General features: G+C 40.2%; 1 protein-coding gene across 3 annotated transcripts in view; it reads right to left on the bottom strand.

Moving 5' to 3' along the window:
* pax7a (paired box 7a) overlaps positions 1 to 25913 on the bottom strand; it is a 43356-nt gene extending 17443 nt beyond the window's left edge. Inside the window, exons 1-5 of one of the 3 annotated variants that reach the window (XM_010791783.1) lie at positions 25510 to 25913; positions 24073 to 24308; positions 23195 to 23339; positions 22674 to 22802; positions 5166 to 5365 (exon numbers count right to left, since the gene is read on the bottom strand). In XM_010791783.1, the coding sequence (XP_010790085.1) occupies positions 5166 to 5365; positions 22674 to 22802; positions 23195 to 23339; positions 24073 to 24308; positions 25510 to 25597 (798 nt within the window). In that variant the 5' untranslated portion in view covers positions 25598 to 25913. The remainder of the gene's footprint in view (positions 1 to 5165; positions 5366 to 22673; positions 22803 to 23194; positions 23340 to 24072; positions 24309 to 25509) is intronic. The other 2 variants (XM_010791784.1, XM_010791785.1) reach the window with 2 other exon arrangements.
* Positions 25914 to 26347: the final 434 nt, after the last annotated feature.

The following is a 26347-nucleotide window of genomic DNA, read 5'->3' as shown; positions in this document are numbered from 1 at the left end:
GAGCGTGATCCAAGGTCTGAACTAAGCTCCTACTGCGCCAGACAAACAGCTGCCTGCCTGGGGGAGGGGGGCACGGGTACACCCCTTTCTTCCACACACTCCCCTTCACCCCACCCCGCAGTGCCACTTCACCTCCGACCTCATCCACTCACCCCACCCCTCTTTTATGTTCACTTTAACTTCCTTCCCCCGTTGTCATCCAAGCTTAGGAAGGAGGTGTTCCATCATGGCATGACACAAAACACTTAAACGTTGAAGTCCTCTTCTTTTAACACTTTCCTTTCCTCACTGATGCATTTCAGTTTACTCCTAATGTTTCCAGTTCTTATGTAGATTAATTTGCAGATGCATCACCTCAATGCTAGATATATCCTTTCATTTCAAATGTAATTTACTTTGCAAATTAGTAGACTTTAAACAATTATTTGTCAGTCTTTTAAGAGTCTCAGTTCAACGTTAACTACCTAAATGATAAAAAAGTCTGCGGCTTTGTTGAGTTAGTTAGCACAAAAGCAGAGTGTGTGCCTCCACTTTAATATATGGGCATAGGCTGCTGACTGAGTGGACAATTGGCTGTCTCCCGGCACAGACTGGGATAAACATGTGCACAAGTGGTGATGCACACGCACACAATTGCCCATACGCTATCACACACATGCATACATAACATACACACATCGGCTCTCACATAGACTAACACACAGCCTGAAGCTGAGGATTTGAGCCTGCGCTCTGGAACCTGATCACAAAGTCACCTTGGACCACAGATTCTCCTCTGCTCTCCCCAATCCGGTTTAATTCTCTGCAGTACAGAGAGCTGCAGCGCTCCTCCATGTCTCCCATATCTACCTACAAGTGTGGCTCACTTCTGTTTTCTTTTCACGGACTAAAAGGTTTCTCTGCATGCAGTGCACTTGGATGAGTCGGCACTGCAGCTCTTTTGGGGAAGGTTTTGGGAGGAAGAGAGGATGGAAGAGCAGTAACCCATCTTACAGAAGTCAGTCTTAGCCCTGCTTGGGAAACAATAGAAGAAGACTTTGAGAAAGACTTATTTGGACGAGGGTGAAGGTTGTTTTAGTTCTGGAAGAGGGTCTATTTGCAAACCTCAAACCTGCAATCGGATAACACCCATTCACAGTTTTAGTCTTCATTTCGGTGGCTTGCATCGCTTCATTGCATTTAATCTTTAGCCGATCAAGTGGAATTTTGTATTTTCTTATCGCTTATCTGTGATAATACGCACTCGCAAACATTGTGGATGTGTGACACTACCCTGCACTGCAGTAAAAATCTCTCTCTGTTGTTTCTCTTAAATAGGATCACTCATATTTCAGAATTCCCCGTTCAGACAATCCTCCATGAATTATTTTGTCACTGAATGTGTGACGCCTTTCAGGAGCCAATTTGCAACATTCGGTAGATGAATACCAAGAGCCGAGATAATGACAAAACAAAATGTGCTGCTGACTTCATATCCACAACAACACCGAGGGGTGATGCAACCAGCCTCAACATACAAATCCTCTTCTGTCTCATACCACGCAATACACCCCCCGTCCTCCCTCCTTCCCCTCTTCTTCCCCCTCTCTCTCTCTGATTCCCTCCCTGCTTGCCTTCCAGACTGGCACTATGCTAATTAAAGTAGCTAGGAGTGTGAATTTGAGAGGAGAGTGGGATTAGCTTGATAAGTATCAGGAGTACAGAAGCACTGTACCAAAGTCATTTAAATTCTAATAATAAGAAACTGTTAGAACATTCACACTGATGCATTGCAACAATTTCTACCCTACAATCTACACAAATCCTATTTATTCCTTTATGAAACATAAACCCATACTGGCGGGAATACAGTGGTTGTCACCACTCAGCTCCATTGTGATGTTCTCTCTTGCCGCTGGTACTTGACTGATATTATAACAATCAGGAAACTGTGTAGTACCTCCTGATACCTCCCAATGGGATTATATTTCCACTAGCTGTGTTGAAAACTGGTTTGAAAGCATCAGCATGAATTTGCCTGTACTGGTCCGTCACATAAAGCTATGAAGACCAGCACAAAGTCTCCATATAGCTCCTCTCTCAGTGCTCATTCCATTGCATCAACAGGCCAGCACAAGCCACAGTTAAAGAGAGAAACTTTTACCAAATTGATTTGCACGCTTCGTAAAAAGCAATGCTTATACCTTATTAGATTCCACTAAGTATAATAGCTACATGCAGAATGTTTATTGGCAATGAAAGAGGATCTATGTGACAGATTCAGTAAAGCAAGCCGGAGGCAGCATGCTGAGATGAGGAGCCTCAGCTGCGACTCAGGAGTCACTCTTTTAGAAAACTTCAGTCTAAATAGAGGAGATTGTAATTTGCTTCATCTGTGAACGCTGATTTACAGCGGCCCACAGCCTATTGCCTGCACCCCCTCCCCTCAGCTACCCCCACCAGGTCCACTTTGCTGAGGGACACAAGTGATGCCCTTTCTCTAATAGCTCACTGAATGGCTCTGCTGCCTGCTCCCGTTAGAACTGAGGGGTTATCAGATGGAAAGTGGCAGCACACACTGCATCAGCGGAGCACGTACTGAAGGTAGACTTGGCAGGATCCCTTCCCACTGAGACGGCCTGGAACTAATTGCAGAGAGATACGGATCATATCCCACAATTTGTCAGTTGGGGTGATAAAACCATCGCAGGGCTCATGGTGGTGAAGGAGCGCTGGTAGCTCTGCTGAAAGGGGCAGCGGGGCTGATAAAGATGGATGGTGAAAGGGTCTTAAAATGGCAGGCGAGGGCAAACACAAGGGAGTAAGCTCTGTTTATGAGTTTAGGTTGTGAGTCAGCGCTAAGCCAAACACTCATCACTTCCATAAGAAACTAGCGTTTTAATTTATAACACGGCTTCGGGCTCATGCGTTTGAACGCCGGGTGCAGCAGTGTTTGCACCTCATAAGTTCAGTTTAACTCTGAACCTGGAAAACTGCACACATTAACACTATGTTTAATGACAAATGGGAAGCAGTGGACCATGACCTCAGACACAAATTTGAGTTAAAATATGAGTCACCGACACCCCCCTGCTTATACTTTCTCTCGCCCCAAACACCAGTTGGTCTGCGACCGACATCTGGAAGATGCGTCATTGCAGATGTGCTGCAGAAGCTTTGCTCTCGGGCCAAAGGGTCTCCTCTCTCCTGCCTGGTGATGGGCACCTTTGTGAAAGCCCAGCTGGTGGACATTTCCAGAACGATGTGTTGCAAACCATCAATTTCAAATCAAACACATTTCTTCAAGATTGAATTTATCTTGATTATTTATCTATTCATTAAAGGGTGCGAAATTTATGTTTGTATGAAATTTCCACTCGTTTAACTTAAAAGTAGTGATAACCTAAAGATGTTTTGCTACAAAACAATCAGACTTAAGTGAGAGTTAAAGACACCCATCCCTCTTTACCAAACTTCGGCGCATCTTTATTTATTTTGGCTACCAGAGCCCCTTTCTTCGTAACCTTCTCAGAATTAAGTCTAAGTTGACCTTTTGAGACTTTCAAAGCCTTTAAGAATTAGATTACGAGGCAAACAGCATTATCAAATTATAGCCATGACTCAAATTCCTCAGGTTTTCACATGACATCATTTAAGTCTATTATCTAACAGTAAACACACAGCAGTCACTCCGTCTCCTTTCTTTCACGAGCTTTCATGTTTAGATATTTTTGTCAGGCTCCAAAAATACACAGATGCTTTGACAAGAATGGATTTTGTTTAAAAATGTATTACTGTCCTTCATGATTACTTTAAATTGCACAAGATTGATGCATTTGTGCATGGCTTTAATTATAAGCTTTTCAAGTTAAGCAATATATTTGGTTTTTACAATGATGTGTATTTATTCAATCATATTAGGATTGTTGGAAATAAATCTACAAAATGCTAAATCAAATTTAGTTTCTATATATTTCTTATCAGAATGTAATAGAGAAGATTTTCAAGAGAAATGATTCATGCTTTCAGTTTTTCCATGTCATGCTCAAATTTACCTCTTAAGATAAAATAATATATTGCCTTATAACAGCCATGCGAGAAATTTCTCCTCCCTTGAGTGAGGCATTAAACACTCAGACATATAAGACATCCTTTGCGTGTTGGGGGGTTTCAAGATGGACAAAGACATGTGTGGAATTAGTTACCCCGACTGCATGTTTGTAGTGTGATGAACAGTTAGCATGCGGTGAGGAGTTTGGGGGGTTCAGAGGGAGTGTGAACCACTGTGGTAAGAGGAGAGGGGTGCCCCAGACCTTTTCTCTTTTTTTACTAGCAGCTGATTGATTAATGTTGTTGTCGGGGCATAGGGTCTCTGGAGAGGATGAGGAGCCCTGTGTGATATGTGGAGGGTTTTACAAGCAGCGGCGAGCTTGAAAGTGATGGGATGAGATCCTGGCCAAAGGCCGAAATGAGAAATCCATCAGGAATGCATTCCCTTTCTCTCCTCGTTTTTTTTTCTCCTTCTCCCCGTCTGGGGAAGAACAGCTGCTGCTATAACTCTACTGTACATATCTTCCTTCAATCTAACATGCAACTGCAGCAGGGCATCCAGGCTGTCTCACAGACAGGTTACTGAGTCTGAGGTGTGAAGATAGGGAGCGTTTCTCCTAAACATTTCGAACATTAGGGCCAATGATAAGCAAACAACTTTAAATGCACAGAAAGATACAGTTAAAAGAGAGGCAGCCTTCTAACAAATCGAAGTGTACTTTCTCAGAGTATCAAACATAGTGCTTTTTGCCGTGTTTTACTTTTTTTTGTTGCTGTTCAAGCCTAAACAAGGTAAAACATTGTGAGCCTCTTCTTCTGCAAGAGTGTTTACAGTTAGCTTGAGTCCAATTGTGTTTAAAACAACGATTCAACCATAAACCAGATAACAAGTTCTTATAGAAAATCTATATTATACGGACATTCATTATTATTATTATATGCATGGTAATTCCTTTATACGTGTTTGGATGGAGGCAGAAATCTCAGGGCCCAGATGCTTCAAAACTTGGGAAAATGCAAGTCAAACTTTCTGCAATGCTATATTCCACAATATATAAGTATATGTTTTAATAATGTGGGGGAATTGACATGCAGGCATGCTACATCACAATTCTCTCTTGTTCTGGGTGTCTCACCTGTACTCTGGCCTCTGTGAGTTTTGTCCTCTGAGCCAGCTCCTCTCTGGTGTAGATGTCTGGGTAATGTGTCCTTTCGAAGGCCTTCTCCAGCTCATCCAGCTGCTCAGCGGTGAAGGTGGTGCGACTGCGTCTCTGCTTCCTCTTTAGGGGCAGGTCGGGCTCCGAATCTACATCTGAGCCTTCGTCTGTGCGGTTAGCTGAGGTGAAGAAAAAGAGACAGAGGGCATCTGTGTGATCATGGAATGAAATCAAGTTAAAGAGTGTTTTGTGTAATTTAACTGAGGGGTGTTTGTAGAAAATAGCATCAAATGTGAGCTGCAACTGATCAAGAAGGAGCTTTAACAGCATTATCTGCATTTTGGAGCCTCTTTTGTTGCTCCAGAGAGCGGGACCGGCAACACAGAGGATTGCAATGACAGCTACTCTCTCTGAATATACAACTGGGAGAATATTATCTTAATCTGTGGATATTTATTTAATATAGAGATACACAATCCGGCCTCTGCGAGGGGCCCCAGAGGCAGTGCAGGCAGAGGGCTGAAGGGGTGCGGGGGTGTCGGTGGGTAGAGGGGTTAATCTGCACAGGCCACCTTGCTGCTCCTCACCCTGCTTTTCTCTCTCATTGGCCCAGGGCACACTGCTCATACACAGCTCAGCCAAAGTGTGTAAAATAGAACACAATATCACACCAAAACCATTCAGTCCCATGTGTTTCCATCTGCTGTCATTAAATGAATTAGAACATATTTTACATTACTTTTTAGGCATTCAACTAAGCTGAATTTTTGCTCGAGGAATATAGATACTGCACAAAGCTGTACAATCCAGGCCGACAGGGAAATGTTTGACAGCAAATACGCATTACCATTGCACATTACCATTATAACTGAATTTAGAAAATTGCATCATTTTCACCTCCTCTGCATGTCTATTCAAACTACATGGCCCTTTTCATTTCATGTCATAAAATTCATATTTTCATAATTTCCTCATTGAGACATTGACAAGGCGGCGTGATGTGCCAGTGTTGCTCTAGGCCTAGTTGGATTGCATCATGCACAGTCCAGAAAGTGTGGGAGAGGGGAAATAAAGGGAGATATTGAAGGAGAGGGTGTAAGAAGAGATTTCTGCTTCTGACTGAGGCCCTTCGCTATTCAGCTCCAATAAAAACTATAATGCTCACCTGAATGTCTCACCCGAGTGAGTGCCTACCGTCTAATTCATTGTTTAACAGCTTCAATCTCTGTTTTTAGCTCACTTCAGTCAAACCTTTGAACATAAGTGGACAAAAGAATACTCAAACCTAGCCTCCAAATAACAACTGTGAGAACAAAAGAGCAACAGAGCTGGCGGAGTCTCAAGGCCAGCTCCAGAGTTTAATTAAACAAGGAATTATGGGATTATATGGAGACTATCATTACAGGCCACTCTATGAGTCTTCTACGAACATTTTTGTCCCCCTGAGCTCATGCTCAATGATTCTCTGCGGATTACATGTGGCCGCAGGACATGAGGCCGCATTCATTAAATCAATTCTTCAGTCTTATCCTTTTTAATAAAGATTGATTCTTGAAGCACGGGCTCACTCTGCTGCAGAACACCCTTGAACATACAAAGTTGAATATGTACATACACCACATATCCCTTTGTTGGTTTTCATGAGGATGCGTATATCCATTTGCCCAGTAACTCGCCATGACGACACTTGAGACCAGCCCAGCAGTCTGCAGATCACTTTCCAAAGTCACCTCTGTGTCCTACAGGGAGACGAGGGGGCCGGAGTAGACACATACTCAAGGGGCTCTGAGTAAGGCTTCTCCTCCTCAAATTATTTTCTTTTCCCCTTCTTTGTTTGAGGTGCTTTCACAGACTTTACATTGCAAGTAGACTGCTGTGGCAATCAGTGTCACATTTAGCATGCTATCAGGCTAATGACTGATAAACCTACGCAGACAATAGCTTGTACTGCTGCTCTCCATTAAGCCGACAGAGACAACACATCTGCTCTTGTACAAGAACCAGAAGCACAAGGTCAACAGCCGTGCCTGTAATGAGCGAGGGAAAATGGAAAATGGCACACGCAGCACCGGGCCAACTGGGAATTGGTTTTGGACGTAAACCTCATCTATATGCCGACTACATTTGGCGAATAGAGGAAAGAAAATACATTAAAATACATGGCTGAGCTCCATGTTATTGTAAAAAGAAATGAGTCTGACACAGGTTCCTTTTTAACTTCCAGCGTGTTACAATAGTCTGTTGAAGAACGATTATTCACAAACTGGATTGGATAAATGTTTTTTTTTTTCTGTCCGTTTTCCCGACAAAAGGGACATTAAAATCTTAATTGTAAGTCTCTTTTTCCCCTCACACATGGGCCAATGTTAACAATCAAATACAAAATAAGACTTATCGCACCAAATCCCTGCAGGGCTGTCGAAGTCATTTCCTTAATGGTCTCTCGGCACAAAAAGGTACATTTTGATTACACCTTCCAATAATACGACGGCGCTAATACCATTCACAGGTTCATTGGATATTGATAACCCACTCATGCCTTGTTTCATTACTTATCATCCAATTAGAATCTAATTATGTCCCATCCAGTGGGCATGATTACTGCCGTGTACTATCCTGCAGGGGCCCTCTGAGGTTTTTCCTCAATATTGATTTAAAAGCGCACCTATTATGAATAGGAGTTAATCAGGTTTACACATTGCTTTGTCTAGGTTCTCGATTAAGATTAGAAATAACACCTGGGAATTGTTTAAATAATAGCTATCTTAAACTAAATTGAAATGAATGTCATAACTTGTGAAAGAGATGTTTTCAATACAGGAGATGGTTTAAAAAAGGTCTTATTGGAAATGAATAATTACTGACTTATTGTTAATGGTTCTGCATATAATTGACAAAACACTTGGGCGTTACAAACCCGAAAAACACATTTTGGTTGCACAGTTGATGAACAATAACATTTACAGTGATTAACAGTTGATAACGTTAATGTCATAGTATAAACCATCACTAATGATGTGGAGAACCACACAATGTATTCACCCTGGTGTTACTCATCTGTAATGGTCTTTTAATTCTGACCAGACCTTTTAGATAAAACTGAGTCCTTACTCTTGAAGGACTTGTGTTGCTAGTAAATGGTCTTAAGGTTACTATGAGGTTTAAAGCCTGCTCTCCCCCTGATACTCCTCTGCTGACCCCACAGACAGACCCCTCAGACTACAGATGGGATCCTCATCATCAGCCCGGTTCCTAAAAGCCCCTCCCCTTTTCTTATCGACCCCCTCCCAACCTCCTCTTCTTCCCTTCTTCTCCCTCCAACCCCTCGGACTCCTGCAGTCCTCCACCTTTACCCCCGAGACGCTGAGGTAATGCTGATTAAACAGACAGCTGTCTGCTCAATGCCGACAATTAGCCAAGTGATCTGTAAGGTTACAGATTTACGATTCAGAACAACGGCAATAAACTTCATCGCTACCAGGTTGTTGAAAAATGTGGCTAAATACGTGCATCTGAACCTTGTTCTCAGTGAAAATTCCTTGAGTACATTTCCACGATTAAGCATCGCAATGAATGTTAGAAGTAAAACTTGATATATGAAAAACATTAAATTGAGCCATTATATGAATATCACAAAGAAAAAAGTTGAATGGGTAGATATCCATACTTTTAAGAGGTGTATCAGTACTGAGAAGAAATCTATCATGAAAAAAATAGAATAATAAAAAAAAATAGACACTGACAAAACTTAAATGTTATTTTGCAGGCCTAAAAGATGAAAAAAATAAATAAAATGTAACAATAATTAGAAGTTGCAAGTTACTTGTTTAAAAATAACAGCCCAGTGCAGTTGTCAGGTATTTTATCCTTCATCTCTGACTCACCTGTGAGCAGTATTAGCTTAAAGTAAATTGGCGCTCATCCTAGCCAGACTGTCTCTGACATCATAACCCATGGCCTCAATATCAGCCATACCTTTGCAAACTATCCAAGACAGAGGGACAAAAACAGACAGGGCTTTGGCAGTGCAGCATTAGCTCATAATGGCTCATTTTGAAAAGCATATTAGTTCCAGCATAATTACAATCAGGCCTCACGCTCTGTGTTTTGAAGGCATTCACAGGACCAGCCTCTGAGCACCGAGTCACACCAGTTGACTGTGACTGACAGCAGATTTAGTTTAAAATGCTGTTTTTTCCTCCCTCTTTTTTTCCCACAAGACAAAAATAACATCGCGTCTTTTCTCCCTGTTTATGTTGACTTGTTTATTTTGTGCCTACCTTTTGTCGTAGTTGATACTGCAATTATACTTTTTGTCAGTCAGAGGGGGTGAATATCAAAAGGACTAATTATGCAAACAGGCCTGTGATAAGAGGCATCTGCCTGAGATGGGATCTGCTATCTCTGACATGCATCTGTCTCTGTGCTGTCTTTGCTGCTCCAGGCCTGCATATAAACAGCCCTGCCTGTCCCCAGGACTGCATGCGATTCAACCACCAACACTGGAGTGGAGGGATGTTTCGGGGGCGGGGGGGATCGTGCTGCAACATCAAATAACTAACAACTTCCCAATTTGCATTTCTCTGAGAATGGTGCGCGTCTCTGCTTAATGCACTTGCCTGTTCATCCCAAAGGGGTTGCCAAGTCAAAGGAGGCATGTGATTCAAGGCATTTACCGAAGGATGTATCTGAGATAGGAACCTTATGTGAATACAAGATAGACGACAGCGATAACCAGAATGGTTTAAAGACACATTCTCTATGAATAATCTCTTCCTGTAGTTATCTGCATGCAAGTGAAAAACAAAAACAAAAACTTTATAAGCGAGCATAGCTTTTGCATAATTGGATATTCCTCATACAGTATATATTAGATTGAAATATTTAGATACAAACAAACTAACAATTTGTTAAAAGACTTTATATGTGGAAAAATCAAGTTAACTGTTTACTTGGTTTGGTAACATGCCGAAATGCATCATCAATTTCCTCTGGTTGTCAGTGACCTTCTCTGGGCCTTAATATGACATTTAGCTGAAATTGAATCTGGATGAGATTTGTAACTTTACATAAGGATATTAAAACTCTAATGTCTATCAGAAATTACATCATGCTAAGCTCACCTTTATGGACAGATGTCACTTGATTCAGATTTATCTCATGCCTATCATGTCAATTACCAGTTTATAGCTGGTGGCCGAGGGCCAAGGACCAGGCGCACTTGGCCAACAACCTATTTCAAGTGGTTAGAAAAGTCAAGCAGGAAAGGAAAGCAGAAGTGAAGTAAAGCTCTACAGTTTGTGTACAACTTCAAGTTCCTTATTTATTTGTGTACGTAAAAGTGAATAAAACATCCAACAAACGAAACAACTATCTGATGAAATAAGACCAAACACTGCACCTCTCACTAACAGTGTCTGAGTTTGAGGCTATTTTACACATTCCAGGAAAATTCCAATACTTTTCTTCTCTTGTCTCTCGGACAGAATCACATTCTTTAGAGAAAGAGTAGGGGGCTTGAAAAAGAGGCGAAAAAGGCAAGGGACGAAGAATGATGGGAGGCTCTATAATCTTTGGCTCTCACAACAAACAATTAGCCCCCTTTTCTCTGTTTGAGGTGGGGAGAAAGTGGGAGAGAGGAGGGAGGATGGGGGAGACGCAAGAGAAAGCAGAGGAGACTGAGAGGGAGAAGCAGCGAAAGCGATGCTCTTTTATGGCTCTTGTCATATGGATGAAGGCGCGGCGCGTCCATGAGAGCGCACGCTCACCTTCAACAACAGGGCGTCCACTGGGCCTCCCGGCCTTTTCAGCCCAGAGAGGCGAGCTCCTCGGGGGGCCATTAGAGCATGAATAGGGGCCTGACAGCCCTGTGCAGCTCCGCAGGGCATCCATAAACGCTGACATATTGACTCCCCATGCCTCTGCGCTGCCTGAGTGTGAAAGCGTGAAGGGTGGGATTCTTTCCCTTTAATACTCAAAAACTAGGATTTTAACCAATATGATTATATTATAAATATTTGTTTTTAGATATACTTAATATAGTCTTTCTTTAATTCTTTAGATATTAAAGCAATTCTAAAATTATACATATGTTAGACATCGTCATTTACACAAAGCAAAATACCACATGTGTAAATTCACTGGCAAAATTATCAACTAATACTTTTACTGTGGAAGTTTTTGGGGAAAAGGATACTAAGAAGATCTAAGAGAGGCTTGAAGACTTGCAAGGATACAAAATGTAAACCTCGTTAGGACTGTTGCCCCCTCTCTTTGCTTCGCACCAGATTCTCTCTTCTGTCGAGCAGAATGTCACCGCCTGAGCTCGAGTCTTTGCTAATTGAGGTCACAGAGAAAGTAATGAAATTAACAGAGAGCACAAGAAAGTAAAAAGGAGCCCATGGGGGTCTTTGCCAAATGGCACTGGAGCCAGAGCCTCGGTCCCCCAGCAAAAAGCTCTAAAAACCTACGCAGGAAATCAAACAGCAACGTCTCAGGGCTATGAGCCGAGGTCTCCTGGAGGAACAAATCATTTTCTCAACAAAGCCAAAGAGAGATTACTTGGCACAGTATAGGAATGCACAGCGGACATTTTTATGTGCCCGAGGGAAGTTTCCTAATTTTCTGGACATGGTTGGGCAGCAAATATTGTGAAAAAGTTTGTGTGATATTGAGGACACTCAAAAGGATAGAAGAGTTATTGGAAACTTAAATAGAAACTCAGGACTTGTGTGAATAACGACCCCGCAAAAAAGACATACATTTGAATAATTCGCAGGTTTCACTTTTTAAAAAACTCACTGCATTTACCTGAATGTTTTAAAGCTCAAATGGCCTTTTGGCTACTGATTTAAGTCTGAATATTATCTTATTACTGTGAACCCTGACATTGAGATATCTCTATAATTGGATTAAATGGAAATCAGGATTGATGGTTTTAAAACTTCAGAAGAATGTCTCCATAATCATTCAATTTGAAACAATTAAACACAATTCAAAAATACTATCATTTCCCACTTTGTTAGTAAACTGACAGTGGATTTGAAAGTAAACAATCTGTCTCTTTCTATAAAACAATTTAATGAAGATTTCCTGTAAAGAGCCTTTTACTAGGCACAGTGAAGCATTACAATGCTTGGCATTAATTTCTGCGATCCCTCCATATTAAGGGGATGTAATGTGGCACAGTAGCAAAGCTTTTCATAGTGAGACTACATGTTCCCCAAGGAGAGAATGACTGACGATGCAGAAATAAGCCCATTAGTTGAAAATAGCGGACAACATTTGAAGTTGTTATTTAGTCGGCAAGGACAGGAGCTCCACCCCACTGTTTGGACAACCGCTTACACATTTTAACTTGGTGGAAAAAACACATTTCCGATTTGCAACACTTAGGGAACATGTTTATTGTCTTTGTGGATTTGAAAAAACATGCACAATTAAAACAAATGAATATTTCAGTGGTGAAGCACATCAAGAGCATAAAATGTGAAATGTTCTGGCCCTGAGTAGCATGGCCTAATGGCGATTTTTAAACTAGCAGACCATGGTCAATGTTTCTCATTCATCACTGAGGGAGAGCATGGGCGCACTGTGCTAAACGTAATTACTGTTGCACATTATGTGGGCTATTCCTGTATTGTAATAAAATTAGCCAGAAATGCCTTTTGTCTTTTCTAATGCAGCTCCATGGTAACCAGTGGATGGTCATAATGCAACACACTGTCGCCGATCTGTGCCAGCTGTCAGAGTTTGACAACCTTAGGTGGCAAGGCGAATTGGGGGAAACTACATTTCTTTCAATAAATGATGTGGCTCTGACCTGCTCATCCATTGCACAATTTAACATGGACATAATAAAGCTTTAGATGTCCTGATTTACTGTATACTCATTTGTGTGAGCCTTCAGCTTTATTGTTTGGCAGGATAACAATGGTTTAATCACCAAGACAAAAATCTGTTCCTGCCAAAGGTCCCGCTTATTATTCCCACTGTTCATCTTAAAATGTTCACTAAGATTACCTCAGACAGGCAGGAAATTCAATTACACTATATATATTTCTCAAGCTAAATAGTGGGGTTTAACATGCTACGTTTAACCAAAACAGATCAACATGATGACAGGATTGCAAGACTAAATACAAAAAAATATCTGATTTAATTACAATCACTCATCACAATGAATATCTCTTGACTACCGAAGTGAAGCAAATTTAACAAAATGTTAAATGTGGGCCTTAATGTTGTAGGATATTTGTTGCAGTTATGAAAAACTAGCTTTAACATGGTTTACAAAGGACAGTAGTTCATTTTACACAAAAGAGTCATAAATACAAGATTGTACTGATTTCTCTACTGGGCAAGATAATATTTCCTCTTAAAATCTAAAAGGAAATTGCACGCCATTACTTGACTCAAGATTGATGCAGACTACATAAATAAACAGAATAATTACTGGAGGATCTTTCACAAAATATTAGGCCTTTGTCGTTGTTGACCGCCGGCAACAACATTTATGTTGTTTGGTAGATAACTTATTAGTTAAAGTGACGATGATTTATGGAATTACATGGTTAATTAAATGTAGCTTGAAGCGAAAATTACTCTGTGAACTGTCTGTCCCATTGGCAATTCACCTCGTCGAGACACAAACTAAAAAACTGAACGTTATGTTTTACCTAAGTCTGGGTTTGGGGCTTCTTCTCTCTGTTGTGTAATGTCCTTAATGCCTTGAATGCTCAGAATCATTTTATTGCTCATTGACATTGTTATTGGTGCTTTCTGACAACAGGCACCATTGTCTGCAGGGGTCATGAGGTCAGTTAATTACGCTTGTTTATTGCAGCAAAACGATGTCAGCTCGTAATGTGTGCAGGACTACTGCACCAGGAGGTTTGTTTCAGCAGATTTTACCTGAATTGAACTGGTTGTATTTGTTTCTTTCTGCAGGCCAGGAGCAAATATGCCAAGAGGACATCTCAAAGCAATTAAATGAGATTTCTTTCCAATAACTATAGGTTTTTTCCATTAAAACCTTTGAAACTAATCTCCCGCGATGAGAACACTTGTCTCTCCTCCTGGCAAGGCTGAGCATCAGCAGTGAGAGATAAATAAATGGCCTTTAAAAAAACATTGGCCCTCTTGTCAAGACACATATCCACTCGAGAGCAGCAACAGTACACATGTCAACTCATTCTCGTCCCATTTCCTCTGCTCTCTTTGCTAAGACACTCCTGTCTAATGAAGGAGAGGGGCTGCAATCCCACAGGGTTAAGCAGAGCTCTGTCACCGCTGAGTGTTGTTTCCCCTGCGGACAGCCACGTCGCCGTCCACTATCAAAAGGTAATACCAACCAATCAGGATTCATTACAACACAAAATCCATGAATGAACTGCCCACTGCAAGTGAATTCGCCAACTAACACACAACTGCCCGGGAGAAGAAAACAAGCCTCCCAGGGAGCCCCCTCCAAACTAAATTGGATTGCCAATACGGCCCACAGACGTTTGCGAAGTCGAGAAAAACAATGGAGCAGAAAATAAATACTCCAAAGCCACAATGATGGCTCCACTTGGTAAACTAACACAGTATTGATCGTCTTCTTTTTTTGTTTGTTTAGAAAAGCCTCATCCCTGCTAATAGCTGTCTGAGAGTGTAATCTCTCCCTTGTCCTCCCCCTCCTCTCCTCCCCCTCCACATTCCCTATTATGTGGCTCCTTTCAGCACGCCTCAAATAGTTTAGGTTCAGTGTCGCACTGGGGTACGGGGCATGGGACTGGGGACCAATTGTTTGCTAATGTTGACACCTGCCAGAGCAGGCTTGGTCTATTTGGGGCCCGCCAAGCTGCAAACTGGATGCTCCCCCTCTTTAGCGAGATTAAGTGTGGGTTGCTGGGGTCACAAATCACTGGACTCCCTCTGATGTTGTGAGGCACAGAGCCAGATACTGAGAGGACTAAAAGAGAAAGCTGGAGAGGGAGGGATAGAGGAGGGAAGAGGGATAAAGAGTGACAGTCTATTGTTTACTGAAAAGGAGGGGAATAATATATCTTCTTGAGTGCGCGTAACCAGTGTTCCCCATTCAAAATAAGAGAGAAAAATATCAACAGTGAATCCACGTTGTCAAAGCATACAGTTTTCTGCCTTTCTTTCTGTCTCCTTTTGGGTGCATAGATGATCAGGAATACTAGAAAGCTTTTCGTTTGAAATTCAACACAAACAGGGAAGACCAATTGTCACACTCTGCTCTTGGTTTCCAAATAACAGCTTGTGCAATTTCCACACCCAAAGTATAACATTAGCAGGAGGAGAAAATAGAAAGCAAAGTATTAAACCATCTGCTTTTATTATGATTCACAGGACAGACGTTCTTTGGCTTGCATTTCACCAAATAAAAGTTAAAAAACTATCTCTGTTCTTCAGGAATAAATAAACATGAAGACATAGGCCTACTCTGTTTTTATAAACTACAACTTCCTCGGAGGAAAGTCCAAAACAAATATATCTTCTTTTAATTTTTTTAAGAACACATTTCGTGCAAAACCAAAGGGTAATTTGGCGTGTCCATGACAGACACTGCCCAGCTCCTTCTCCTCCCACTTTCCTTTGCAGATGTACATTAATGCAGGAAAAGGCAGAGATCTGGGCTGCTGCAGAAGCACCCTCTCCCTTTAAAACCGCTGCTGTCCAGCCTGATCGTGTCAGTTTGAAGGCCCCTATTCAAAAGTATTCATGCATCTGCCTTTGAGGCACAATAGCAGCTAGTTTATAAACTGTCTGCCCAGGCACCCAAAGGCTTTAGTTCGTATTGTTTTCAGCCCCTTAATAAACTTTTTGGAGGAGTTCATCAACTTGCCTGAATAGTCTATGCAGCAAGTCTCAAGACAGAAAATAACAGAAGGGTCTTTTCTCCTCCCTCTTCTTTCTCTCCTCCTTTTCTAGTGGCTGTTCGTCTAACAATGGTGAGAGTAGGCTGTCAGACATCACAGAGGTTTTTTGTACCAATACAAGATTCAATAAAAGTGGTCCAAGACCATTGTAGTTTCACTTTAGCACAAATGTTACTCAGCTTGACAATGATTCAAAAACGTGTTGCCAAAATAAAATGAGAATCACAAATTATATATATTTATAAAAAAAAATGTAATTTTCAGAATTAAGAGAAAAATATTTTGATACAAATAAAAATTCCTGTTTTATTATATTTATCAAATACATTTTAAGATTTTAGTTTTAATTTCTATATCTTTAATTTCAAAGACTGCCTGGCACCTGCTAGACAGGCAGAAATGATGGGATGCAATAAAATGTAATTTTGGCTGTAAGCCATTAATCCACTGTTACACCTTTAAACTCTGTGGAGAAACAAAATTAGCCAAACTTAAAAGTATTTAATAGACGTCTGCTCTAATTAATTTCATACCTAATTAAAGCAAGGCTACAGTCCATGAAGGCTGGCCTGTTTAGCCTGCTGGATGGCCATAATTGAAGTAATAGCGGAAAAAAGGGCCTGCTTAGAAAATAAAACCCCGCAGCGGTCCAATTCAACAACATCCATCCAACCACGCTGCAAACCCCCCTCCACCTCCACCATCTGACCCAAAAAGGCCTTATTGGCTGCCCCGGACCAACCACCTACTGTTTCCCAGCGATGCACTCTGTGCGTTTTAACACCCTAATTAGATGTGACAAGTTCAACGAGCTGGTTCCAGGGGAGGAAAGCTGGGCAGGTTATGATTTCCGAGTCAGACTCACAGGGGAATCTCTGGACAGCTGATTCCTGTCAGCCTCATTCATCTTCTTCCAGCCAATTAAACTTCAGTGCTAACAAAGCGGTGGCAATTTGTGGAATTCATTTAACGCCTCAAGTGGAAATGTAAATGTTTGGGGCGATCGCAGTATGGCTGGTAAAATGATAATAATAATAATAACAATATAAATAATAATTATCATAATCATAATAATAATAATAATAATTCAACTTAAATTATAAAACATTTACCATATAATATATGCATTTATATTTTACAATGTGAGATCTTTAAGTTGGGGTTGTTAATCATATAAACCAAAATACGGTATAATGTATACAATTGTGAGGACAATATTTACCAGAACCAGAAAAAAAACATTTCCCAAAATAAAAAACTTAATTTACTTCTAGAAACATTATAATATATCAACAAACTGACAACTCAAATAGCTCATTTAAAAAACATAAGCAATTTAAGATCTTTTCAAAATTAATTACTTGAAGAAAGAATTTTGTGGTGAAAAAATGTATTCACTGAGAAATATTTCAGCTAGGCCTACTCAACGTGTTATTATTAATTTCCACACCTGTTGACATGTGTGATGCACGTGAAAAAGCTGTGTGCATTTGCGCGAGAATGTAGAGAGAGAGAGAGAGAGAGGAAAAAGAGAGAGGAGGAGAGAGAGAGAAACTTAAAAGAAAAGAAAAGATGAGGATTCTCTATTTCTTTTGGACTACCGCCCTGCAGGCAGGATCCCGGAGCCCCATAGTGAGAATTGGCGAAATAAAACACAGACCGAAATGAGAGACGCGCTGAAGCACCCTACTGCTGCGACAGGATACCTGGAGGGCAACGCTTCCTCTTTAAATGTGTCTCATATGGTTTGAGACCCCCAACCAGACATTCAATCCTCAGAGTCTGCGTAAGCCTATGAGTTTAATGCTCGATGGTGAAATTATATGCTATAATTAAATGTCGTATCATTTAAAAATGTTCGGTGGCATAGAGGCATCTTATCAACGTGGTCTACATCGGCTTCATCCTTGTTATCACATTAATAGTAACAACATCTAAAAAAGGCCTATCAGCATTTGAGGGGGAAATAGCAGGCTAAACAAAGGGCACCTATGGGTTTACAGCTTATTCTGATATTTTCGAGCAGGAAATGTTAACCTTGAAATGCTACTATCTGCGCTTAACAATGTGTGATCATAACCCCATAAATGAGGGGAGAAATTGAATCCTTTTAAGTTATTAAGCAGGAAAGGATTATAAACTCGTCTTTATAAATGAGCTAGAAATCCCCATGTCTTCCTCTGTACACTTTTACATTTCCCACAAGAATCTGGAGAGGAAAGATTGCCCCTTTTCAAGAGCCCCACAAGAGATGGAAAAATCATTTTTGTGCCCAGATAGGGAGTCGTCCCACATGGTAAGCGCCACTTTAATTAATAGACAGCCTTGAGAGGTATCACTGTCAGCCGGGATAATGGTGGCAGAGCCACTGTTTGTGCGTCCATGAATATTTCTGATGTGATCAAAGTCAAATGCCAGCACAGAATGAATTTAAGCCTACTCCATTTTTTTTCTTTTGCTTAATGCTGCCGACACTTCAAGCTCCAGACACTGAAACGTCTCTACACAGTATATGGTAGGCCTACAAGCTTAAACTGCACTTCTTTAAATTGATGCATTACTCATTACTCATAAGCAATGGGTTTCATGTTATTATGTTGCACGGTTTGCCCATGTTACCTTGCTGGAACCAATAGGCTAATTTGTTACACTAGTAGTAACTCTTCACCATAAGAACATCGCAATATGTCATTAGCGACAAATTACACCACCGTTTTGCATTTAAAAAAACGACATGCAAAATAAAAATGACACAATTTCGTTCTGGTGCAATTTAAAATTCGCTCAATAATCGTAATGTTTTGCTAATATTGAGGGTGATATTGAGCAGCCATTTCTGCTGGTTTGTTACAATCATACACATATAGATGACAAGTAATAATTTATGCTACACCATCTGAACGATGAAAACAAAACAGAAAAATATCCTTGAGATTCAGAGATGGTCAACCAAAGATGTAGCAGTCTTTATAACGAAAGTGAGCAAATCTATAGAAATATCTTTATGCAATGTGAACATTGTAGTTATTATATATACACATAACGCAGGTGTTGTTAAAGCAAACCAGATGAATGCCGTTACATTTCTAAAATGTTAATGTTTTACTCAATATTTAATAATAGGTACTACATTTTTCTGCCCTCATTAATTGTATTGATTTACTGTAAATACAAATAGCCCTAAGATTATTAATGTTATTATTGTTATTATTATTATTATTATTATTATGGATGATGATGATGTTGCGTCTTTCAGCTCCTGCCCCCTCTATAAGAATAAATGTAGGCCTACCGATGTAAATTCCAGTGAAATGTGGCTTGAGTGGCTGCGGGGACAGGGGAGGTTAATCCGAGTTTAATGCAGTGAAGCACAGCGCAGGGTCTGGGCTATGATGGGTATGTTATCTCTGCCCAACATTTGGGTCTCCCTCAATTTCCACCCAGCCAAATAGCTGCGAGAAAGTGCAGATGGAGTCACTCTCAATGCCTGAGGAAAAAACGTTATTAATAGCTAAATAACTTCCCCATACTTTCACTGAATCTCTCTCACACACTGTTCCAGATGGATTTGTTTGAAGTGGTCTCTCGCTTCATTCCCCTGTCCTTCTCATTCAGCACGGCTTTAGACCCGAAATATAGCTACATTATATTACCATACACTTAGAGACTGGGTGTGCGTGTGCGAAAGTGTGTGTTAGTGCGTGCGTGTTTGTGACGTGGGGAAGGGGCAGCTTTTCACACATCACTATAGGCCGAGTTGATAATAACAGCAGAAATGTATTACTTTTTGTGTTTTAAAAGAAACCATAAATTGACCTGTGAGCGGAGGATAAACCGGAATAAAAAAATATACACCGTTTTAAAAGAATTTTTTGACGTAATTTTACAAACATACTGATAAATGACAGCACATGCTCAAACGGAAAGAAAAGAAGTCTAGATAATTATATTCTCAATAATATATATTTTTTAAGCTGTGGGAGGAAATACGCATAACACCCATTCCAAAAACAAATACTGTTTCTCTGAATATAAAAGCCTCTTTTTAGCAGTCCTAACCTCTTTGGTCTGTCACACTTCCTCACACCTCTCCGCTGCTCTGTCACTTTCCCTCCCTGATGCTCGGAAATAATCCCAGTTGACATCTGTTTAATTAGATTGAGGACCTCAGGTAATCCTGCGATTTGCTGAAGTGTCCATCGCCTGTCTCCACCTCGGCTGACGGTCAGGTTGGTTGCGTCAGAGAGGCAGATGGACGCCGGACAGCTGCTACACCTTTTCTTTCAGAGCGGTGTGGCATTAAACAAAAGGATGTCCAAGTTTGCACATGCAATGCAACCTTGCTCAATTTTCTTGCGCGTAATTAAACACACATATTTTTTAACAGCCGTACATGACCATTTAAGTGCGCACCAATTTATTTTTGCACAACAGAACATTTGTGGACCAAGATCTTCACTCGATGATCAACATAAGATTAACGACTTTCAGAATAAAAAGGGCCAATAAAGCAGCGTGAAAACTATTTTTAGTGACTGTTCGGTTGGTTCAGCTTCTTCTACATCCTTCTGATAAATAACAGTTGACTAAGCCACAAAACAACATTTACAATATTGTAATGTGTTTAGCAGTTTGAATACATGTTTAATAAAGCTAGATTAGAGCTGGGATAAATCCGTGATGTAACCTCTGAGAAAATCCAATACACAGGGCTAATAAACAAATAGATAAATAAATAAAGTCTTAAAATCTGGATAAGTAAACCAAAAAAAAATCTCATGAATTTTGTGCCCTGGGCGAGCCACTGTGAGCTCCGCTCTGAGATGAAAGTGAAAAGAAATAAAAGGCTCTATTTAATCTGCTTTAAAACCCCTCTCCACATAAGGGCTGTGCTTCAAACTCGGAGAGTGAGGGGCTGATTGGGGATAAATACATTTCTTACCATGCCTGCGAGCTATTACACCCGGCACGAACACAGCCACCTATTCAGCAACCATCGTTTCCAGTGCTTACTCTAATAAGTATTAACATTATTAAATGCCATCCGGATGCCGGTAGTCTAAACTGCTTTACGCAGAGGGTGCGTCTCTTTTTATAGCAACGTAATTGAGTCCCAATTTAAAACACAAGCTGAGCTAAGACAGAATAGAAGCATGAACATTAGGTTGATATTTGGCACTAACAACAAACAGTCAATAATAATTAAGTTAACACTTTACAAGTCAAACTATCACGTTACTCAGAAAACATGTCCTCAGTTTTACGCGTGTGAGCTGTGCGTAACAGCAGACTCTCCCAAAAATGTTCGTCACTTATAGCCAGCATGCAGGAGTTACAAACCATCTACGTATACAGTTGAGGTATTTGAAACAAAACGTTGACATTTTTCTCATAACATTAACGCGTGGTGTCACAAAAAAAGAGACCGTTTTCACGCTATCAACTGATTCTTCTCCAACGGGCCATTATACAAAATTACAAAACTATCTACCAGCGGGGCGTACTGAATAATTCATCTCCTTTTATGTCTCTCCTTGCCCTTTGTCCAAAGTCTTCTCCCTTTTACCCGATTTTTGAATGAGAATGGACGGGTCCATAGCTACTCTCCTTTTCGCTGCCCTGCTTTCCAGGATTTGCTTTTTTGTACCTCGGACTCCTCACTTTAGAAAAGCATCAATGGAGGGGAGGTTTGCTCGTGAAGTTCATCTTCAAGTTTGAAAATGTTTTGGCAGTGTCTTTAAGGGTAAAAATTGAGGCTTTTGTAAACATTTATCTAGACCCCATTCACTCATGTTTGATCATCAAAAGAGGCAACCTTTATATCGTTTGGATGGAAGAATTTTTCACTTCATAGCAAGAAAAAAAAACGAAGCACTAAACATAATGTGACATAACATTTGACAATAAATGCAGAGGTTTTTCTTGTAAAATGTCAAAAAAGTCTACTCGTATTTAATAACTTAAATAAAACCCTCGCTAATTCTTCAAATTCTGTTTTTTTTTTAACGTCCCCATTTTTGCGATTTATTTATATATTTTTTACATGTAAAATATACTGCAAATATTTCATTCACCACGGGAGATATTAATACATTTAAGCTTATTATAAGCTTGTAAATACTATTGACAAACACTGACAGTCAGTACCTGCGTAAAAGCTTTATTGTCCCCTCCACGCAGCATTACTAATAGAGCAAATAATAATATGAACATTGATTTCCACTTTAACTGACAAGTGGTGAAATGTCAGTGAACTGACATCGATTGTGAAATGGGTCAGCTGTCAGCTGTCGTTTAGAGGTCGTTAAATGAGTGAATGAATGAGGAGGAATTCGCTACACAAATTAATTTTCTGTAGTTAAATACCTTCTGCCAAGGCTCTCATAAATAATTGAGTGAATGAACAACTGCTGGCTCGTAGTTAAAAGCAGGAATAAATTCTCTGCTATTAGCAATTTCCCAAGAGGACGTAAAGTAGGAAGTCCATTTAAAACATTTGTTTCCTGCTTACAAGGCTGGAATATTCCCTACATAATAATAATAATTCGATATTTCAGACATATGCAAAAGGGCCATAAACTTTCTGCTGTTAACTTACATTTATCACCGAGGATGCCATCGATGCTATGCTTTGTTTTCTTTTCTCCATCTTCATCCTTCTTATCACAGTCTTCCTCTCCATCTTTTTTGCCAAATCGGGCCCTCAAAACGCGGCTGATGGAGCTCACTAATGGCAACAAAAAGGTAAATGGGTGATTAGCTCTAAAACCCATAAAGGAACCAAAGTAATCCTATAATACATTTTTTAGGATACCATAAAAAAAAGCACAGTAAAAAAAGTTTCACATGAAGCAGCTGCGTTCGAAAAATAAATAAAAGTGTGTACTAATGGAAAAATTACACGTTATGCAATAATGAAAATTATCAATTGAGCACTAAAGGCACATTTTCCCAACAGGGGGGTTTTTTTCTGGGTCACACAGTTGTAAGTGTGCTTCCTGCTACACTGAAAAGTGTTATTACCAGTAACTGGGGCTAAAAACATGATGGATTCAAAGTGATGTTCAGAAGTGATGCTGCAGTGTTCGCTAGTAATAAGAAAAAAAAAGTGCAGCTTACCAGATGAAGCCTCACCTGAAGGAACTGTGCTTCTGTCGCACACCCCGTCCTTCAGCAGCTTATCCCGGATCTCCCAGCTGAACATGCCGGGGTTCTCTCTCTTGTACTCTTCGATCCGCTTCTCCACGTCAGGAGTTGCCACCTGCTTTAGGTTGTAAATGTTTAAATGGAGGGCAATAAAGGGAAGGAAAAAAGAAAATTCCGTTTAAATTTAGAGACATTTTAAAGATGAAGAAAATGATGATCCTCAATATTGAAGCACAAATTGCAAAAATAAGAAACAATGATGTATATTGTTTTTTTAAATGTGAGTAGCCTATAATATGCCTGGGACAATAACACATTTCAACCTTTAATATGTCTTAGTGGCTTAATCTAAAACATCCACACCAGTAAAAAAAAACATTTGTCATTATAGAAAAAACATTTGTCATAATAAAAACCCTTTAATGGAACACATGTGCCCATTTTGTTGTACTGCATTTAATACAAATAATGTATGAAGGCAGATTGTTAAACACATATCACATTTATACTATATTATATATGTTTCTGACTAAGCTTATTGTTTAAAGAACATTTCAATAATTTTGGAAGAAGAAAATATCAGCTTCAGTTGAACTTTAAAGACTGTATAAAGGATGTTAGCCTACAGGTGGGCTCTAATATAAATGTAGTTTGCAATTTACTTGACACATGTCCCTGGTTAAATAAGGCACATTATTAATATTTTATAATTATTAATAATACTATTGATATTAATAAAACAGAGGAAGTAAAACAACTGATACAACTGTATCAAACAACTGTAATAACATCATGCCGTTTTACTCAGGTGTCGCTGCAGTGACCCCCAGACCCGTCCATGGACCACTCACCCTGGGCTTGCTGCCTCCTATGGCTCCCGGGCGGATGGAGCCGGTCTCTTGGTATCGGCAGAGGATCTTGGAGACACAACCGTGAGAAACTCGCAGTTGTCGCGAGATCACGCAGGGTCGGATGCCGTGGTGGGCCATCTCCACTATCTTGTGTCGGATGTGATTTGGCAGGGGCCTCCCGTTGATGAACACACCGCCAAGCTGGTTCACCCTACCCTGGCCCAGGGGGGTGGATACTGCACCACAATAAACAATAAAAAGTCTCTTTAACAATGTGCACTTCAATGCAAGCTAGATGAAGCTAATTCAGCGTATATTAGAGGCAAATAGTGACGTGTTTTCTGTGCTGCTGACTTTTAAATGGGACGCAGTTAACGCACATTATCATATTATACATTTTCAAGAGAGCGTCGTGCCAAATTCATCCAGCGTCAGTCTGGCTCACAGCATGTATCCGAGGCCACTTCAGGATCCAATTTCACATTCAAGAGACACTAAAGAGGGTGACACTTCCCACCTTGATTATTCCTAGTCATGCTGTACAAATATTGATGTGATCCTTTGAGTCATATCTTAGCTGTGTGTATTATTGCCATTTCCAGCAGCAGGACACTTGAACAAATCCCGCAGCTCGAGTAACTTGCGAGCTACGTGTTTTTTGTACATTTCAGACCAGAGCACTTGAGCACGAACTGGGTGTAATGGGAAAACTGTTTCCATAAATGCGTTCAAATACAAAGTGGTCTTTTTTCCGCCCATATGTTCAGACTGCTTGAGTGTGTGCATCAACTTAATAAATTACCAATTAGATTGCTTTTTGTGTGTGTGTAACAATCGAAGCTAGAGTAATCAAATTGTTAAAGTGTTAAAATGAACAAATACAAAAAAGGGAACATCTGTTTATTCTGTTATCTAAAATATTATTGTATAAAATAAATAAGTGTCTGGGTGGCTTTAAATTTGAATATAACAAATGATTTTAACATGCAACATTGTATAGGCCTATATTTATTATAAGTAACATTTCCGAATAATTTAAAAATGAAAGCTTCAAAAAATAAAACAAAAATAAGAGTAAGTATTACAAATATTTCAGGTAGAAGCTGTACAACAAGCAATTACTTACTGTCAAATTAAACGAGTTATAAATAAAAGCAGACACACATCAATAGAATACAATCAGGCTTAATCAAAACACACGAAAATAAGATGCTGTGGGTTGATTTCTTAAAGAACGAGTTGCTATTTATTATTCACTTTGGTTTCAGGTTGTACACTTGAATCATCACTGACTGGAGGTCGTATCTGTTCATCCACCTTTTTATTTTCACAGCGTGTCGCCGGTAACGAACTAGGGCTGTTTGACTATCACGCTGACTGATGCGTTTTGTCACAGCACAAGTTCAAACATCACACACACGTTTTCATGTCTCTTACCTTCCAGGGGGAAGCCGGTTCGGGGGTAGTTCTGGCCCGGCGCAGGGCGCATCATCCGAGGCATCGTTCCTGGTAGTGTAGCCATCATTGCCACCCGGACGAACAACAAACGGACTCCAGTCCAACTCAAAAACGGAATGTGTTCAAAATACTCAAAATGATGCTCAGTGTGCTGTGAAATCCCAATCCCAGGCGGAGAAACTGGACCTTCTTCCACCGGGGAAAAATAAGTGATGCTGTCCTCTGGTGCGATGGACGTGCCAAAATATAACACAAATGATAACAATTGCTATAAATAAAATAAAATCCCTTCAAACAGGGAAGTCTGCAAAGTAGAGTAATTGGAGTTGTGTGTCTGAGTTGGACAGAAATGCTGTGTTATTCGTTTCCTGGTTGTAGTTTGGGTTCAGTATTATGTCTGCTGGCTGGTTGGAAGTAGTTTAAGTGGCCAACTTTCGTGCATGTCGTAGGAGGAGACAACCGAGCGCTCCCATAGGCTCACTGGCCTTTCTTTTATGGATGAAAGAAAGTGGGTTTAGCCAGGAGCCGGCCGACCAATCACAGCAACACTTTCCACTTTTAATTCACTGCTGCCTCCCTCATCAGACTCCATACACCAAAAAGCAGTTCAAAATGTTATTATGTCTAAATGTTATTCTAAAGCCCATCTTTTCAAAATGAGCCAGCTTCCCTGACATTCAGCTGTTTAAACCTGTGGAATATTAATGCTTTTTAAATGCTATTTCCATTTTCTTTCTTTCTCTTTTTTCTTTCTTTCTTTCTTTCTCATTCTTTGACAAGAAACTCATGAAATTGAGAACAAAAAATATATTATACC

The sequence above is a fragment of the Notothenia coriiceps genome, unplaced genomic scaffold, assembly GCF_000735185.1.
Source record: "Notothenia coriiceps isolate Sejong01 unplaced genomic scaffold, NC01 NC01_scaffold00035819, whole genome shotgun sequence".
Classification (NCBI taxonomy): Eukaryota; Metazoa; Chordata; class Actinopteri; order Perciformes; family Nototheniidae; genus Notothenia; species Notothenia coriiceps.
This window is presented reverse-complemented; position numbering and strand designations above follow the sequence as displayed.